At 42.3% G+C, this 19,606-nt stretch overlaps 1 protein-coding gene across 5 annotated transcripts in view; it reads left to right on the forward strand.

Moving 5' to 3' along the window:
- The window catches only part of SHANK2 (SH3 and multiple ankyrin repeat domains 2), a 3,078,421-nt gene that overhangs the window by 2,953,244 nt on the left and 105,571 nt on the right, over positions 1–19,606 (forward strand). For 3 of the 5 annotated variants that reach the window (XM_078684305.1, XM_078684309.1, XM_078684306.1), the window contains one exon: positions 6,000–6,111. In XM_078684305.1, the coding sequence (XP_078540431.1) occupies positions 6,000–6,111 (112 nt within the window). Of the gene's footprint in view, positions 1–5,999; positions 6,112–11,109; positions 11,131–19,606 lie in introns of all 5 variants that reach the window. The other 2 variants (XM_078684307.1, XM_078684308.1) reach the window with 1 other exon arrangement.

Genomic DNA, 19,606 nt, shown 5'->3' on the forward strand with positions numbered 1-19,606 from the left:
TGAAAAAGTAGTGGTTTATTGCTTCTTTTAAAATTCGTATCTCCAGATCACTACATTCTTGTTGGTTAGGTGTCTATTGAAAGATACAAATGTAATGTATTTTTATACATTGATGTCGGATTTTTTATTTTGCTGAGTTGTCTTCTTATTTGCTGTACTTGGCACTTCTTAATGCTTAGTCACTCCCCAGCTACCCAGGACTGAGCTAAGGTTTAGCAAACTAAGGTGACTGCACCTGATACTGAATAATGACATTATTACACAGTTACGTTGCACAACTACACCATATAATAAGTCACATTCTTACAAAGCTTTACTACTTTGTAATGTTTAATTATTTCTATGACTCAAATGAATAAAGCCACTAAAACGCATGAACATTTTTTTTTTGAAGCCTAAAAAGTTTTGAGCCAGTCCTGCTTTCTTGAGCAAAGCTACGTGTCCAGGTACTGGCCCTTTCAGTCTCTGAGAAACAACATAGTGTGCATGAAGACTGTTTATAAGTGATTCATGTACAGGAAAATCTGCTCTGGTACAATGATTGTGCTTTTGAACATCTGCCTGACACGCCCAATTACTCTGACCTTCCTGAGTCACTGCTTCCTTTCTGGATGCACAGGTAAAGAGACAACCACTGAGGCACATGGAATACTAATAAGGCAAATGAGCAGGACAAACAATCAGTGATAAGCAGAACACAAATTTGAAAATACAAGTTAAATACAAGTTAAAGAGCTTATGGACAACCACACGTGTTGAACGTGAACGGGAAGATTTAGTGAACTTAATTAGATCATTGGGAGGGGTGGGACTGGGAAAGCTTCATAGTGGAACCAGACAGCTAATATCAACCCTGCTGAAGTAGGCTGGAGGTAGTGTAGAGTCCATGCTCATCCAGTGATTGTACTCACAGCTGTGACTTCCAAAAGTTGGGCAACTAAAATATTGAAAGTGGCTTTAGGGATGCTTGTAACCATGCTGCCTCAGTTCTGAGGTCATGGCCTAGGAGCCCCGTGCTTTCATTTTCATTAGAAGAGCTGTGTCATTACGAGACAGTAGCAACCATATCCAAAATAGTCAGACCTTTGCTTTCATAAAGTGAGGTCAGACCTAATTATTGAACAAAGGTCAGAATTATCCTTTTTTCAAGCAGAGGTAGTGCTCGCACTGGCAAAATTCTATGGGGCATATTAGCAAGAACCTCGTTAAAATTATCGCCGTTTTAGCTGCTGGAAACTGCCGCTACAACAGCGATAATGGGCTTGCTAATATGCGTTATAGAATTCCAATAGAAGCCCAGGTTAGATGTGCAGGACATCTTACCTTGGTTTCTATAGGAATTCTATAACGCATACTAGGAAGCCCATTATTGCCGTTTTAGCGGCAGTTTCCTGCCGCTAAAACGGGGATAATTTTAACGAGGTTCTTTAATTAGAGGGCTGTGGATTCTCAAACCATTCCTGAAGGTAGTCTCACTCTTTCTCTAAAAGAGAAGCCTGGCCCTAATAGATGAATATAGTGAAAAAGAGCACCCCCAAGATATGGTCCTATCTGCTTGTGAACAAGGTCTAGCCTCAGCCTCTATTCCCAGCAATGCAGATGATACTCAGCAACCAGGTATCTCATCTACAAGTTACATTCCAGCACTCTTGTGTAGATCATTTGTGCTACTACATGCGATGAGCTGTTGACAGCAAATCATTTGCTCCCGGTTCCCTGCATGGGGCATCTCAGTGGGCCGCTGCCGAGTGGGAACTGGACTGTACTGCAATTCTGTGAGTGTCAAACCAATCTATTTACACTGAGGATGTACCGTACCTCTCACACAAGAAACCAATGCGCTGCAGCATCCTATAAAGTTATTTTGATATTTCTCTCGTATTGATCTGATCTCATTTTTTAGACTGAGGACCTGATTCACAAAGAGTCTCCACACTTGTGGTGGAGGATCCGCAGTCGTTGCAGGATTTCCGTACTTGTGGCGGAATCGGCGCATTGCATTTTTTCATTGCAGGGATCGCGCCATGAGTGCAGACAACCCGCGATGGCTGTGGACCCTCTGCCACGAGTACGGGCTCTTTGTGAATCGGGCCCGGGTATGTGATATTGAGCTTCATCTCACCCCTCTCGCATAGCCCCCCATCCAGAAAAACAGCCATCAGCTGCAAGAAGCCAAAGGAAATCCCACACTAATCTATCAATAACATGCCCTTCTGCTGGTTTCTGATAGTCATTGTAGATGTGAAAACATGCAGTCGAAATCGAACCGTTAAAGAATCTGAATTCAGCTCTTCACAGATCATTGCCCGTGTCTGTATCAAAAGGACGTAGACCATCTACCTTCGCGAGGGACAGCTCAGACAACAGGGTTCTTGTGTCTTTCGCTAAGCAAACTCACACTTTAGTTAGTGAAATTGCTGTCTTTCACAAAATAGTTTGCTGGACGAGATAGCCACAAGATGAAAGCGTCCACTCAGTGTTCTAGAGAGGGAAAAGGAGATTGTGATTTGTAGATCAGTCATGGTTTGCTATATTTGGGATAATCTGTGCTTACATTTTGATTTGTTTCATATTATGGATCTGCAAGTGTGGCTTCTCAAATTGTCTGTGCATTTTGTGAATGATTTTATGAGGCTGCACTACAAAATAAATCCTAGCCTGATCCTCCCTGACGTTGTTCCATGTTAGAGGTTGTTATTGATAAACATACGAACTGCCTTGGGTACTTAGCATTTATGTTGATTCAGTGCATGAACATTCACAGCCAGACATATCATTATCACGAGAACCAATAGTTCATATCCTTGTGTAATAATATATTGAGTTGACTCACACCTAATGAGGCTTCAGACGCTGACTTCGCATCAGGTACTGGAATAACTGAAGACAAGATAACATGGCTCCCTACTGTATTTGGATTTTAATGGTGTTCAGTGGAGAATTTTACTTTCTTTTCTTAGTTTCTCTTAGTTTTTAGAACCAAGTGAACTCAGTGGCATCCGCTACCTCGTTCACCCTTAGATCTTGTAAACAAATCATGCCTCTACTTCCTAAACCACATGCGGAATCTGCACTGGTTGCGGATTGAAAGCAGAGTTAACTTCAAAGCACTCTGCTATATGCACAAAATTATGACTGGTAGAGCCCCTTGCTATCTCTCTGCTCTGGTGCAGCAATACATCCCCCCCCGTACACTTAGGTCTTCGACGCAGAATAAATTTAAGATTCCGCGCATCAGAAGAGCCAAGATGGGAGGACGCTCATTTTCCCTGCTGGCCCCATCCTTATGGAATTCTCTTCCTCAATCCCTGCGCACTGAATTGTGTTTTCTGAAATTCCGTAAGGGAATAAAGACTTGGCTTTTTAACAACTAATTTGATCTTATGATCCTTCCCCCCTTCCTCCGTTCAGTTTGCTCTAGCGCCGGGAAACCTCCGGGTAGCTGCGCGCTCAACAAATGTAATTATAAATAAATAAATAAAGATGCACAACAAACGGTGGTCACCGCATTAGTAATGTCTAAACTGGATTACTGTAACAGTCTCTATCTCAAGTTACAAGAAGGCTCAATGAACAAACTACAAATTCTCCACAACGCAGCTGCCAGACTCCTTACTGGAACTCCAAAATATGCCTCTATCACAGGATCGATCAAAGCGCTTCACTGGCTCCCTGTCAGGAAGCACACCCAGTTCAAGGCCCTGTGTCTGGTTAAAGGCGCTGCAGGGAACAGGACCGGAATTTTTAAAACAACACTTCCGATGGTACACGCCTAAAAGAGCACTCTGACCATCTGATGCCAAATTAGTAATAATGCCCCAGACGAAAAAAGCTAACTGGGGTGGCAGACGTTTTATTGGCAATGCAGCCAAAGCCTGAAACTACCTCCCTCTGCATCTAAGGCACATGACCAACTTGTTGGCCTTTAGGAAGGCCTTAAAAACATGGCTTTTCACTAACTAGGTCGCATAAATATTCAATCTTGGCCCTTCCGTAGGTTCTTCACTTTAGTGCTAGGGGCGCATTACAAATGCAGTTAACATTAACATTAACATTTTCAGGCAATGAGATTCTTCTTCAGAATCTTATATGTGTTAAAATAAAGGATCACCACATCTGGAAGAAGTCCAGAGCCAGTGTTCTAATAAGAGCTAAAGGGCATTGTGACCTGTTGGTCAGACTTACTGAGGTTAGCTGTACAGGGAAGTCTCATACTATAACTACATTCCTCTACCTGCGTTCAACACCTTTCCGGGATGGTTCATATGAAGGTACCTATGTCAGCCACTTCTTTACCACTTAATGGCCCTTCGACTGAAACATGTCGGACATGTCAGTAAAAACACAGGCAGACACCAAAAGACTTTATAGTAGGCAAGAGAGTCTCTCACTGGACTCTCTTGCCTACCATTGTGTACAGACATCTGTACAGTTTACGACTCCTCTGAGACTGTCCTGTTTTGAGTGATTATTCTAGGCTGAGTTATGGATCCCTCATTCTTCATTCCCCTCCTGCTACAGCCCACTTGGCTTATGTTTATAGCAGGTGAGGCAGAACCTTTGTCTTGGTGCATATGCCTCTTCCAGTCTGTCTTCTTTATCTGCCCCACTAGTTTACGTGTGGGTATGCCTTGTAATAGGATTTAGGCTATACATTTTATAACAATCCAGGCTTTTCTGAGCCATATGTGGCTATAGGACATGGATCCTACAGGAAAATGTACAGAAACATATCTAGTGACTAAAAAGAGATCAGGTACTGATTTGTGTAGGTCGGCGAGCATGTTGCTGTACTAGTGGTTGGTAGACGTGGATGTTGCTGTGCCAGTGAGTTTACATTTGACGAGGGCTACAAATCTTAGTTGGCATAATTCCAATAATATTAAAAATAAATATGCTTGAGAAATCAGTGTCCACAGCACAAAAATGGTTGTGTATTTAGAAGGGCTTTTCCCCATTGTGCTCTTTTTGTATAAATGCATTTGTGTACCACCTACTACTGCTGAAATGCACGTTAGTACAGGATGTAAAATCACAGATTACTAATCGTGGTAAAATAAAAGAATATTCTTGTGAAAATCGAAATCCCAACTTGTATAGAATACAGATGTTTGGCTCCAAGAAATGAGTAATCTTGTGGCATTTGAGAGTCGTACAAACAAAAAGAGTAACTATATGCAAGTCATTAAGTACATGGGATAGATCTGCAGTACAGTAAGAGTTTTATAAAATGAAGACAAATTGATAAATGTCATGATATATAGTGTGGGAGGAATGAAGACGTACTGCCCTTTTCTTCAGATAACCCTGTTAAAGGTTTGAAGGCATACTGCCCTTTTCTTTAGTTAACCATATTAAAATATATATCACTGTGATACAGGAGGAGAACACTCAAGGTGTTTTTTTAAATGGGAAGTTAAAATATGCAAAGAAACAATAGGGATAAAATAGGTGTAAGCCGTCAGGATTCAAGTTTTCTACAATTAACATATTCACTGCATCTTGTACTTCTCAGTTTGTGTGGATTTCATGCATACTTTGACTGCTATATTTCTGTTGATAAAAGAATGCATTTCTGATAGGTATTGTAGTAAATGCATCAGTCATTGAGTACATCTATATATCATCTATATACCTATCATCTGTAATGCGAGCTAAGGAGATTATAATAATGTTCGCTAGGATTCCACTTTTATGTCCCCTATAGGGAAACGTCAGGCGATTATCTATTATGTGCTCTGTGATCACTTCTCAATGTCAAAGAAAAAAAAGTAAACATTGCCTGTATCAAGCTTCAAAAAGCATAGGGTAACAACATCTATTGAGAGCGATTGTCACAGTGCAGAGATGAACAAGTAAGTACTTTGTGCATGCATTTAGTTGGAGTAACGAGCTGACAATCGCTCACAATTAATTTGATTGTATTGATGGTGTTCTTTTATTGATTGATCTCCTGTCATTTTAATCCTGTCTGCCTATTTTGTGTTCTTTTTTTGTAGTCAATGTATGATAGACAGGGTATTCCAGTAATGCCACCCACAGTCCCGGGTAGTCCCCAAGGTCCTTTTCTGGGCATTCCTCGAGGCACTATGAGAAGGCAGAAATCCATAGGTAAGACGCAATGTGGTCTGTGAGTTTTGCATGTGTGCTTCGCTTATGTTATGAGCCAACGTTTCAGCAACTGATCAGTGGTGTCTGTGAACGTGTCGCATTGCTTGCAAAATACCAAAAGGCAAATGCAGGTGCAACTTGGACTAATACACTTTCACAAGAAATTATTGCTATCCACAAAAAAAATGAAGAACTATGCAAATACCAGGCGATTATTGTTTACTGATAAATGTGACGCACTCCACCAAGACTTTTGCCGCATTTCAGTGCCTTTTTATGAAGGACGGTAGAGCTATAAATTACCTACATACCTTTGGTGATATCCAATCATTATCAATATTTTAAACCTTTATGACAGTTTTGTCTATGCATATAGCCTATTCAAAATAGTCTCTCATCAATACCCGTACAGTAGTTTTACTTTTCAAACTTTTTAATATGATCACTATAGATCTCAATTATGCAGAAACTGTCTACAGTACTCCCTAAGGGATCCGATACCAAATAATATTTGGATCCGTAAATTGAATATAGAAAATATATCCCTGCCCATGAACATTTATTAAATATCGTATTACAACAATGAGGGAATATCTGTATGAATTACAATACAGCTCAAGTAAATTTTCGATTGGTACAAAATTGATTCCGTTTGAATGCAGTGTATAACTGTAAGAAGGATAAACCTGTATGAATTGTAATACAGTTTAGGCAAATTTTTGCATGTTACAAATTGGATGCCGTTTTTGAAATCAAGTGGCTCATGTATTCCTATGGCCTCCTATGATTTCTACTCTCTCTATGTATTGCAAGTCTCTACCCACAATACAGTGTGTGGCCAAGCTTGCTTTGCAAGCGAAACTCGTAACCTGGAATAAAAACCAACTTTTGGTAAATTAAATACCTCTGAGTGATCTGCTTTTGGAAAAGGTCCCACAATTTGTCGAATTATCGTTGATGGATCTCAGTTATCGGAATTTCTTGCTGCATGAGGTCAGCATGAGATGCAAGAGCCGAATAGAAGGAATCTTGATTTGAACTTCCTGATTGGCTCTCACCTTCAGCCAAATGTTTGACCTACGGTTGTATTATTAGAGGCTCTGTATGATTTGGACCACTTTTCCCAGTATAGTCTGAAATAAGGGTAGAAGTTATGATACGCTGTAATACACAATAGCCACTTTCCATACCGATAATCACTATAAAGTCGAGCGTCCTATCCCATAGAGCTATTTTCAAAAGAAAATATTATTTCTTACGTTTGTACTTCCCTCTTGTAAAAAAAGTATGTAGTCCAGCTTGATCAGATTTTGAAGAACCATTGCAGCCGCGATTCGTGTGGAGACAGTGTCAGTTGAGCAAGTTGTATGGACCCTACAGTAGCCGTTGTAAATGGGCAGTCTAATGATGGAATGCCGCTTCCTATGTCTTCTTCCGTTATCAAAGCATACTTTCAAGCGGCTCAAACGTGACATTAAAATCCCCACCAATCAAAATAAGCTGCTTTGGTTTGTGGTCAGACGAATGAGAGTTGAAGCAGTGGCGTAACACAGGCCCCTGAAGCCCCCCAAGCTCCCCGGGGCCCCGTCAGCACAGTACTGTGACCGGAGCGCTCATATTGAGAATGGAGGGGTCCCTCTACAAACCTTGCAGGGGTGCCCCCTCAAGTTTCGTTACGCCAGTGAGTTGAAGAACGCAATAGACTCCATATTACATGGAAGAGTACGATTGTAGACTTAGTAAAGATTTACCCATAGTCCACAAGGTCAAATAAGCTCGAGCCAGAATATCTGAGGAGTAGATGTGTAGAGTTTTCATATTACAAATCATTGATATCTTAACCCAAATAATCAACACGCCAGAACCTCACCCAGCAGCAAGGGGGCGGGCACTATTGAAATTAGTAGTAAAGCCGTTCCTATGGGCGGGTTCGGTCAGCCATGTGTCCTGGAACATTAAAACATAGTAATTGTCCATGAACTCAAGCCATTCAGGGTCGGCTAACTTAGAGCTCAAACCTGCTAATTTCAAAGATAACAATTTCAAGGGTTGCATGAAACTTACTCCTGCAGGGGACTGCGAATGCTTGGGCAGACCGTTTTGGATGCTTTTTCTTAAAACACGTCTAAACCACGAGAGCAACTAGGAGAGTATGAAGCCATCTTTTATGTGGGTTCCAGTAATGGGACAACTGAGGAAGCAACAGGTGCTGTCCCTTGTTAAAAGAAAATAGACTGTCAATTGCTGTAATTGGTATCTCCTATTGTTAGTTCAATGCAATTACAACAAACCAGCAATTTCTTACCTGTGACAAAATAAGCATAGCACACTTTGATTTGCTCTTTGAAAATCATAGCCAATTCAGGTATATTTTATTTACATATAAGCGGTGTCACTTTCCCAACTTTTTAAATGGATTGAGAATCAGTGCATTTGAGTTTTGTTAACTGAACACACTTGCAAACCTTGGACCATGCTGGGAACATACATTTTGGGCTGGTGTCTTTTACTGTACCAAGATGGACACAAGGAGAAGGGCTGAAATAGACCAGTGGCAGGTTTCAGGGTGACAAGGCTTCTCTCTGAGAATACAGGACTGCTATCCCATCTCTTCCCAACTTCCAAGCCCTATAACCATTACCCTCACAATAAACCGATTTGCTATAGTGATGACAGCTAGCATCTTTATACCTTCACTTCTGCCAAGACACATTTAGTCCAAGAAATGTATTCTCACTAATTCACACTTTTATTGCCCTGTTTAAACCAACCGACACGATCAAAAAATTATACCAGATGTTTCCTAGTCTTAGCATAAACTTGACCAGATGTTATCTTTCTATGTCATATTCTATTCGTATTTGACAGCAAACATTTTTTTCCCACTCGATGGGCCCAAATATACACACAGATGTATGGTGTTGTACATGAACAGCACCTTGTACATGTACTCCACGTTCAATCTGTTGGTACATGTAGGCACAAAGTTGTTCCAACTATGCCAACGTGGGTGATCCATTCATGCTTTCTTTTCTCTCAACCCCCAACATAACTCCAGGGCTATAGCACTCCTTAGTGGGTGATCTCTGTCAATTGGTTCTGTCTGTTGTAGGCTGAGACATTTCATAGGACCAACAATTAGAATTGAAATTCAATTGTTCCATTGTGTTTTGAGACAGCACAGGTTCCTTTATAGAATATAAAGCGCTTATAACCACAGATCATGTTTAAATACACCAAGTGTAACCTCATATTGGAACGGGGCCTTTTTACAACTTACAAGCATATAACTTAATGGTGTAAGTGAAAGTTACCTATGGGGTTCTATAAATTGAACATACGTTTCTTTATCACAGTGATAATGTTAGCTACTTTATGTACAGCAGGGTTCTCCAAAGTCGGTCCTGGCGAGACGGATCCATGCCATATTTTAAGATATGCTAAAAATCTGGCATGCATCCGGCCCTCCAAGACCGACTTTGTAGAGCCCTAATATAGAGCTACAAACAGCACTGCTGCTTCTTCTGAGCGCTGTAAGTACCATTGTGATTCTTTTACATTTTAATGGTATTCAAGTTTATGCTTTTAATAAAGGTTGCCAAGCTATCTTAAATACAATTGAAACAGTACACCACAGCTACGGAAATAAAAAACAGTTCTTAGGCAAGAACTATAATTAGGTCTTATATTTTAGGTAGTAAGAAATGTAAATAGTACGCTCCCCTCACCTATTTCTTGCGTACTGTTAATGGTACTACTCAATATTAAAATAGAAAAAGCTTTTGTGTAAAGCTAAATGCCCAGAGAATATTAGCGGGGTGTAATTTAAATTTGCATAAGTATTTAGACAGCATATAAACCTTATCACATAGATCTTATCACAATCTGAAAAGAGGATTTGCTGAATGTATGAGTATTCATTTCCTTTCTAAATGTTTTTATAACCTTCTCTGCTCAATGCCTGACTTACAGAGAGGTGCAAAAACTCCCCATCTTAAGTTTAGCTTTGTGCTCCTAATTTGTACTCCCTTTTAAGTTTCCCTAACTTAATGTTCTAGGAAGATGATGTTTCCATTGTAAAGGGTATGAAATAGCCTACAACAGACAGACATGTGTTTTAGACCTATGTAGCTGCAAATAACCTTTTCCGGCAGGTGGAAAAGGCTAGAAAGCTTCCGTGACATCCCTGTCCTCTAAAAGTATTTTTGCTCACCTTAGTATTGTTTCTACATTGCTCTGCTTACATGTACCTTGGTCCATTGCTGCTTTTCAATGTGTTTAGCGTCACCCTGAAGGACAGCCTTCAGATAGAGGCACTCACTTCACTGGTATAAAGTACCAAGGCAAGAAGTGAATACACCATCTGCTTAAATCTGGCTTCTTTTGGGAAAAATGAAATGATATCAACTAAGTAAAAAATGCTGTGCGTCTGCCAGATTTCATTTCAGCAGGGACCTAAAAGTAGCCATTTTCTAGCTGTAAATGTTAAAAGCTTATTCGTTGTAAAATGCAAGCTTGTTCTCCCTGGTGTACTGTGATCCCTTCACTGCTGCAAAGGGGCTGTGGCCGGTCTACAATTTTGGGCGTAAACTGTAACAATCAAATCAAAATGGAAAAACTAAATGTACAAGTTTGTTCATGTTTTTTAAACAATGTAAGGTGACCCACTATTTACACAAGCACATAAGGGCAGATTTACTAAGGAGTTGTGTTGTCCTTGTGTGATGTATTAGTACATCTGCCCCATAAATTCTTAAATACAAAATCACACTAAAACAAGTGGGCTGTATTTGAATAAAATACACCACTTTAGCTGACAGTGGTGATATTTAGGCATGCATTGCCATTCAACAAAATAACAAAGCAGTGAAGGGTTTTGTCAACCAGTTGGTTTTGAGTGACTTACTGTTAAAAACATGACTTTGCTGCTGTGTAGCAAGGCAGCTTTGTTGCAGAAATTGTGCTCTCCCTGATTAACAAATGATTTCCTTCTGTCAGACAGCAGAATCACTCTGTCAGGTTAGTAGCTTAGCATATTTTAGGAAATATAATTACAGTTTGATTGTGTTTGCTCTCATCCTCGCATGCTTGGTATTCTGCTTCCGACCGCGGAGCACAATGTAGTTGTCTTTGAAGGGTTTGATGGGACTGTTTTGTGACTGCTCCAGACTGCTAAATATCTTCCTGCCAGCAAGTTTGTTTGGCGTTATTCTGCCATTATGTGTCCGCCTACAGATATATATAGAGCTGTGTTACTTTATAAGGAATGTTATACCTTGTGAATGTATTCAACAGTTGTGCATGCATGTGTAAAAAAAGTGATGAAAAAAACTGTTATAACTATAAATGTAATGAGCCATAAAGGAATCTATTACGAAGCCCTAACACTTCGTGCTAACCACCACCGGCACCTAAAATGCCTACTCTCTTGTCCATTGCAGAAAAGTACTGGAAACATTGAAATAAATGCAACAGCCTTCTACCATCCACTCCCCCCAAACATCATTGTGATCTTCAACGGCAGTACACCTTCTGACCCAAACTCTAATAGATAGCTGATGGAGTACTAGGTTATTTAAAGACAATGTGCCAAAGCTGGACATGTGACCTGGGTAATAATCTGTGATCATTGACTGGTTCCCCCAAGATTGACGCAAGTGACGCCAAGCACTGGAATTCTTAAACACGTTGCTGCTGACATTGGGCATCGTGCCGATGGCTGACCAACCAACTTTATCAGGCTTCTCAAGCAGCTCCACAATTATTATTCACTAGACAAATTTACATTTATTAATTCTCAACAAGGGCAATTGCATATCCATTCATATGACTAAAATACTAACTTGGTGCAACAATTGACCACCATCAGAAAGTACTAATGACTTAAAGCAACCACATATGCAACTCTGCTTAGTGGTTGTTTGTCACCATCTACGGGTAGTTACAGGGGCAGTACCACCACTAGGGCAGAGGAGCGTTGCCCCACTGCTTTCTCGCAGTGAGAGTAGCATAAATATAAAATGGTAATAACTTCCAGGTATTACCATTTTATGTTTAGTTGCCGTGGACAGGTTGGCGGGCTGCTATGCGAGTAGGTAAAGAGTGGTGTGTCCACTCCTTGGGGCGCAATGACTGTTTGGTCGGCCTTTAGGGGCCGCCCAATCCAGTAATGCCCACTCTGCCTCCCCATATGCCCCTGTCTAGGCGGCGTCCACACCAATCACAATGCTGCCATTGCAGTGTTGTAATTGGCTTAGTGGAGGGGAGAGAGGTTGCCTGCTTCCTTTTCCTGCCAGAGGCAGGAGAGCAGGAGCCGAGAAAAAGCTAGACCGGGCCGATGGACAGGTACGTTTTTTTATTTATTAGTAAATCAACACCCCCTCCCTCTCCGCGCGATCCCCTGCTGCCCCACCCCCGATTAGTGCCCGCAGCGACTGGTATCTACGGACCTCTGACTAATACCCTGAGAAAATTACAAGTAAAGGACTTTGCTAAAATTGGTTAACCCCTGCTGACATTAGGGTTAGATGTATTACCTTTATCATTGTTCCAAGGCAGTGGGTACAACTTCCCAGTTACCCCTGTTACCGTTGTTTAGCTCAATAACACATTAGGAGTGACTTCAGGTCTCAAGTCATCCACTGGATACATCAAGGGGGATATTTATCAAGGTTTTTCATCGTGTTTTCACCTTGCAACGTGGTGCATGTATGACACAACCCCTAAAATGCGATTTATTGAGCCACGCAAGGCCACCTTGCGTGACCCTGAGTGGCATCATAAATCAGGAGTAACACAACACAGCGCAAATCATTGTTTTCATTTCTCTGCCCTGGGAAGGCGTTGCGTTGGTGTTCACACGCAACTCCCATGGATTTTGATGCATTCTCAGATTTAACATTGATGGTACTACAGGGAATGTGCCAAAATAATATGCCCTCCCAGGTGAGGAGTAATTAGGAGAAATAACTTTATTTCTCCTTGTTACTGCTCTTTTGATGGATTCTGCATTCTGCAGCAGACATAGAAAGAGGAATATGACTCCGGCGATTGTTTTTGTGCAGGAAGGCGCACTATCCTGCACAAAAACAATTCTGCATTCTACGCAGGCACCCCTGCACCGTAGTGCAAGCGTGTCTGCTTTAGCTTATGGCAACACATTGTGAGCCAGTGCTGGGAAGAGGACAGGTGGTACTGTAATAAATACAGAGCATTCCTGCCCTTTCTCTATAACGAAGCTCAGCAAGGTGACTAGCTGTGTAGCGTTGCACTACTTTTTCATAAATATGCCCTAAGAGTAGATTTCAACATTGTAAGCAGTAGTTAGTTAGGAAAGACAAACGGGGATTATTTCATCATTCGATTTAGCTCCTGGAGACCTTTGGGTTAGCAGCTATTCCAGTCTCCAGCACTTCGTGAACCAAGACAGAAGAGAGTGGATTCAGCCTGCGGTTGGAAACCCTGCTGACATTTCTTTTAGAGGTCATTCCTGTCAATGGTAATTAGTGACCTTGGGTAATCCCAAAATACATGGGGACGGAGGGTATTCACTCAAGCAGACAAGTGGGTTTCTTGAACTAATCTCAGTCACTGGTAATTACTCTGCGTTGCAACTCAGGCCTTAGTTTTTTGCTGCGATGCACTCAGTATATTTATGCCCGGGTGGATAGCTTGAATTCATTCCAGCCGCTGATAATTACTCTGGGCTACTATCCAGTTCATCTTTTTTTATTCCACCTTGCACCCTTAGATTGCAACCAGCCATATAGCAATCCGTGTTGGGCCTGCTCCAACAGAAATAGTCCAGCCTCAATTGCAAGACCAAGTGCCCCCTGAGCTTAAACATAAGCACCCCCAGATTGGTATGGCCTACTGGGACCTCAACAGGACACAGCTTGATGCATATGGCAAAGTAAGCACGAGACCCTGGTGTCAGCATACCACTCGCACTTAAGGCATCTCACTGAAAGAAAAAAAACTGGTTGGATGAAATTCTGGAATTAATCACAGCTGATGGTCAAGTTAGGGGCCCATGAGGGGACCGCCCGATGTATGAAAATTCTGCACTGGTTCTGGAAGCCTCACGCAGCGAGTACAGGTAAAAATAAACAAAGACAAGTAGCCTCAGTGCTTGAACCCGCTTGAATAGAGTGACCTGTAATGGCAGTCATTATTCAGGAGTAGCCTATTAGTGCCAATGTTCTCTTTTGAAAATAAGTTACACAGGTTGACCTGAAGTTTGGTTGGCTCACTGTGCATTGCGGCATCGTGGTGCGTTCCAACTGGACCTTGTAAGGTACTTCCCGCTTCCAGGAAGGTGATCTAGCGGTGAGGTAGGCTGCATTTCCCAGTATCCTGTTTGATCAGGTACTGTTGCTGTAGACAGGAAATGCTTCGGTCAGCCCACCTAGGATGGTTTTCAAAGATACCCACGCTTCCTGCGTGTATTTGTTAGCCATGCTGGATTGCTCTATATATCCCATTTTTCCACTGGCAGGGGAGGTAAGTGAAAGTCTCAGGAGTTGCATTTTCGATGAATTAATAATCCTCAATGTAGAATGCATTTCTTCCTCGACTAGCTCGTAGAACATACTGTTAAGGCTGATGCTAGCAACCAGGGGCAGCGCAGACTGACATGTTACTGACTCTGACGGATCCCCCCATGTCCTGATGATCTGTCAGTCACTTGTCTTTTTAGGAAATCAGACAGTTTGCCAATAGGGCAGTCCTGCTCTGCCTCGGGTTCAGTCCCTTGAGAACAGTTCTGCTTTGAGGCCATCACAACACCATTGGCTGGAGGCCACCCAATCACTTTGCTTCATGTCAATTACAAGAGGGAGCAGCAGTGGACAGTTTTGTTTCCTGTGTGCATCATGTGTTCTTTCTGTCCTTGTTTGATACGAGGTTGCTGCTGCAGAATGTTAACACACCTTGTGGAATGTGTATATCCTACTGTAGTGTGTTGATCAGTGAAGGCAAGCGGACGCTGATGAGCAGGACACATCCATCTCCTGGTGGTGTACTCTCATCACCCAACACTTCTTGTAAACTGTGTGTGCTCTGGTCTGTGTCTCCGTTAAAACCAAAGTACCCACTTCTGCCGGGATAAGGCACTCTGGGCGGAATATGTGTGCTGTGGGGTTTTTTCTTCTTAAGGAGTCTCACCCTCTTCTCCAGGCATGGATGTCAATGTGCTTTTGTGTGGTGTAAGTGGCATACAATGGAACACTACCTCTGTGTGTTTTATTGTGTTGAAGTCTTGTGATGGTGTTTGTTATTTTGGCTTTTTGTTGTGGTGTATTTCTATCAGATTATATCTTTTCAACGTATTCTTCTTAACTCCTGCTGTTGTAGAATTATTGTACTGTATTTTCTGAAGCCGAAAGAAGTGTAGTTTCCAGCTTTAGTTTTTTCCAGGCCCATTTGTCCCTGCTAATGGTGTCCAGTTGGGTGATTGTGTCTCAGATTGTTATAACCTCTGTGGTATGTGTCACTGCTGTGTTTTGATCTGTGGGTGCTGTGACTTGTTTGCAAATGAAGCATCCTGTTGTTCTTGTGCTTCTCTTATCTGAATTATTCGTAACTGCTTAATGCTGCAGCATAAACTTTTCATACATGTTGGCAGAACTTTCCTACGCTGCCTGTTACAGATGCAACAGAGAGGCACCTCACTTCCCATCACTGCTGCAGTTTCTACACAGCTGCCTGTGCCTTGCAGCTTGCTCTTTAGCCGCTCTCCTTCCTCCCTTCCATCACTGTCCTCTAACGCTGCACATCGCTGCTGTTTTTATACCTTCCTTACCTCAGCACTGTTCTCTGGACACTTTCCTATCCACCTGCTTCAGTGTCCCTTCTCGGACATGGTTAAAACACGTCTTTCTCTACCACCAAATTAAATACCTTTCATAACTTGATCAGTGGGCATGTGGAGACTTTTCTTTGGTTTCTGCTCGCATTGCAATATATATATATATATATATATATATATATATATATATATATATATATATATATATATATATATATATATATAGAGAGAGAGAGAGAGAGAGAGAGAGAGAGAGAGAGAAACACACATTTAAAAGACTACGTATACATACATAAGGTGACAATATCTCGAGGACCAAAATCTGGGAAATTTTTCAAAAATAGAAGAAGGACTACAATTTTACATCAACAGGGCAGCACAGAACGACAGCTCTCATCAATGTAGGAACACAGTAGAGGGTCTAAGAAAATAAATAAAATGTTATTTCTAAAACCATCATCCTACCTATTAATTAAATTGCTTCCTTACAACAGCTACTAACTAGCACAGATTTAGAACTCTCACTGTTGTCAGTTGACCCCGTCTAAAAACCAGGACATGAGCCAAAATCTGCCGTACAGCTGGTGAAAACCCGGGGCTGTCCCGGCAAATCCGGCACACCTGGTCACCCTATGTGTACATAACATTAGCTATGACTTGACCTACTCCCCACTCTGTCTCTCTGCTGGAAGCATACGGTGAACTACCTCCTAGCAGAAACAGATGAATTTCTCCAATTAATTAAGACTTCTTAGGTGCCTGTGGAAGGAGAGCATATTATGGTTTGCAGGATGACCATACCTTTCTCTAAAAAACAGGGACATGTATTTAAAATTAACAAAAGTGTCGAGACACCAGCACATTCCTCTGAAAACTGGGCCTGACAGGGGAAATTTGGGACGTCTGGTCACCCTATCTGCATACTTCCCAACTTGAAGAACAATCACAGGTGTGAGAAGAGGCCAGCCTTGAAGGGGCGGGCCTCATGTCGAGAAGTAGCTATGAAGCACTTTTGAACCCTACCCTGCCACAAGCCCACTCCTCGCAAAATGTTCACACATCTAACCTGGGCATCGATTGAAATTCGAATCGCATATTATCAAGGCCATTATCGCCGCTCTATCGGCAATTTCCTGCCGGTAAAGCGGCGATAAACTACCGCAGCTTCCTTGATAATATGGCCCTGAGTTATTAAAAGAGACAGTGTTCCCTGGGTTGGTGGAGAATGTATAAACCATAAATAAAGCCTCAATCTGTACTATATTGTAGCCAATATCTAGCCGGACAAAGGCAATTTTAATATGCAAAATAGTTAACTAAAATGAGAATGGGAGTTACATAACAGTGGGATACAAACCTGTATCCGTGAACCCACATATCAAACAAACAAAGTAAAATGCTCAGGCAGTTTGCAGTTGTTTCTATAAGGTAATACACAATAGAGAAAACAACAACTATGAAAGGGTCACCAGCTGCCAAGGATTGCAGTGACACCACGAGTATGCAGCCTCGACCTCCACATTAGGCCCACTGTTTCATTGCGCGCCAACCTGGGACCTTTTCATTACTGCTCAAATTGTGAGGAATAGACCTCCTGACTTCCTAGTGAGGAACCAGATCCTCACTAACATACCGAGATAATCATTGTGCACACTAGAATTTTCTATGATCGGAAGACAATAATATCACCAGGGTCCACCGGTCCCGCAAACAATCCGGCAGCGTCCACTAAGGCCCTTGCCCACTGGGCTACACTAGATTAAATTACAGGCAATTATTTACAGACACTGTATCTAAAAGTCCTGATGATGATCCTATATTTTAGTGAAGGATCGAAACGCCGCCAACATAGCTGGCTACCTTATACACAGAGATTCTTATATGTAGTTTGTGTAAAGGTGACCTTTTCATAATTGTTGTTTGCTCTATAGCGTATTACCTTATGGAAACAACTGCAAACTGCCTGAGCCTTTTACTTTGTATGTGGGTTCACGGATACAGGCTTGTATTCCACTGTTATGTAACTTGCATTCTCGTTTTATTCAACTATTTTGCATAATAAAATTGCCTTTGTCCGGCTGGATATCGGCTACAATATAATTTGAATTTGAATTTGAATTTAAAAACATTTATAAAGCGCTCGTGTACTAGGCAGTTTCTTGGCGCTGAAGGCAACAGTGGTAAAAACAAGCAGATAGAGGACAGTGGCTAACCATTAAACGCTTGCTGGAACAGGAGGGTTTTTAAGGCCTTGCGATATTCCATATAAGACGGCAGGAGTCTTATTGAAGGTGGGAGGGCGTTCCAAAAGGTGGGGGCCAGAACTGAGAATTTCTGACCACCTGCTCTTTTCTTCTTAAATCGTGGTACTACCAGAAAGCCCAGGGAGGAGGAGCGGAGAGTCTCGATGGGCAATAATTCATGACGGCAGAGTTGATAAATGCCGGGGCGGTGCCCGCTCGGGCTTGAAAGGTAAGGCATCCCAATTTGAACTGTGCCCGCTGCTTAATAGGGAGCCAATGAAGAGCTTTCAAAAGGGGGGTGGAGTGGTGTGACTTAGCCAGGCCATAAACCAGGCGAGCTGCCTGGTTCTGGACCAGCTGGAGACGGTGGAGAGCATATGCGGGAGCTCCATTGTAAACGATGTTCCCGTAATCAATTTTTGACAAAACCATAGCCATTATAATTAACTTGAGGGCGGGAACAGAAAAGAAACGGGATATTTTCCTAATGGTCCGCAAGGAAAAAAAACAAGAGGAGACAACTGAACTAATGTGTGAATGAAGTGTAAGTTGGTGATTAAGAGTGATGCCCAGCGTTTTGACAGATGAGGAGGGAGTGGGAGGGGTACCTAAAGATGGTGGCCAGAAAAGGGGTGACCAAGGATTAGCGATACCGCCCGTCAAAACCAGCTCTGTTTTGTCCGGATTTAATTTAAGATTGTTCGTATTCATCCAATCACGGATGAATAACATCACGGACTGGAAGCTGGTTTGATCTGGCGAGGTCGGGGACAAATCAAAAATAAGTTGGAGGTCGTCGGCATAATTATACACCGCGACCTCCATGTGCTGCAAAGCAAAAATGAGAGGGAAAATGTATAAATTAAAAAGTAAAGGGGAAAGGGAAGAGCCCTGGGGGACCCCACAAGTGATTTCACGAGAGGGAGCAGAAAATTCTGCCAGATGGACGGCCTGGGAGCGATCAGACAGGAAGGACTCCAGCCAGGCCAAGGGAGGGACCTCGATGCCCGCCGACCTGACACGGTGTAAAAGGATGGAATGGTCCACCGTGTCAAAGGCGGCGGACAGATCTAGTAAGACGAGGGCCTGGGGCACGCTGGAGTCCAATCCTTCCCTGAGCCGGTCCAGTACAGAGATGACCACCTTCTCTGTGGAATGACGGGGGCGGAAACCTGCTTGGCAGGGGGCAAGATAATTGCTATCCTCGATGAAGGCACTTAAGACCTGAGTAAGGTGGGACTCAGCGATCTTCCCTAAAAAAGGGAGGAGGGAAATTGGCCGATAATTAGCCGGGGCACCGGGGTCTGCCCCGGGTTTTTTTAAAATGGGAATAATCGTAGCAGCCTTAAAAGAAAGAGGAACAGTGCCCTGTTCAAATGAATTGTTTAATAGGGTGAGGGCAGGGGAGGGGCAATCTAGGAAGATCTGACTTAATATATGTGCT

Source organism: Lissotriton helveticus, chromosome 3_2 (genome assembly GCF_964261635.1).
Source record: "Lissotriton helveticus chromosome 3_2, aLisHel1.1, whole genome shotgun sequence".
NCBI lineage: Eukaryota > Metazoa > Chordata > Amphibia > Caudata > Salamandridae > Lissotriton > Lissotriton helveticus.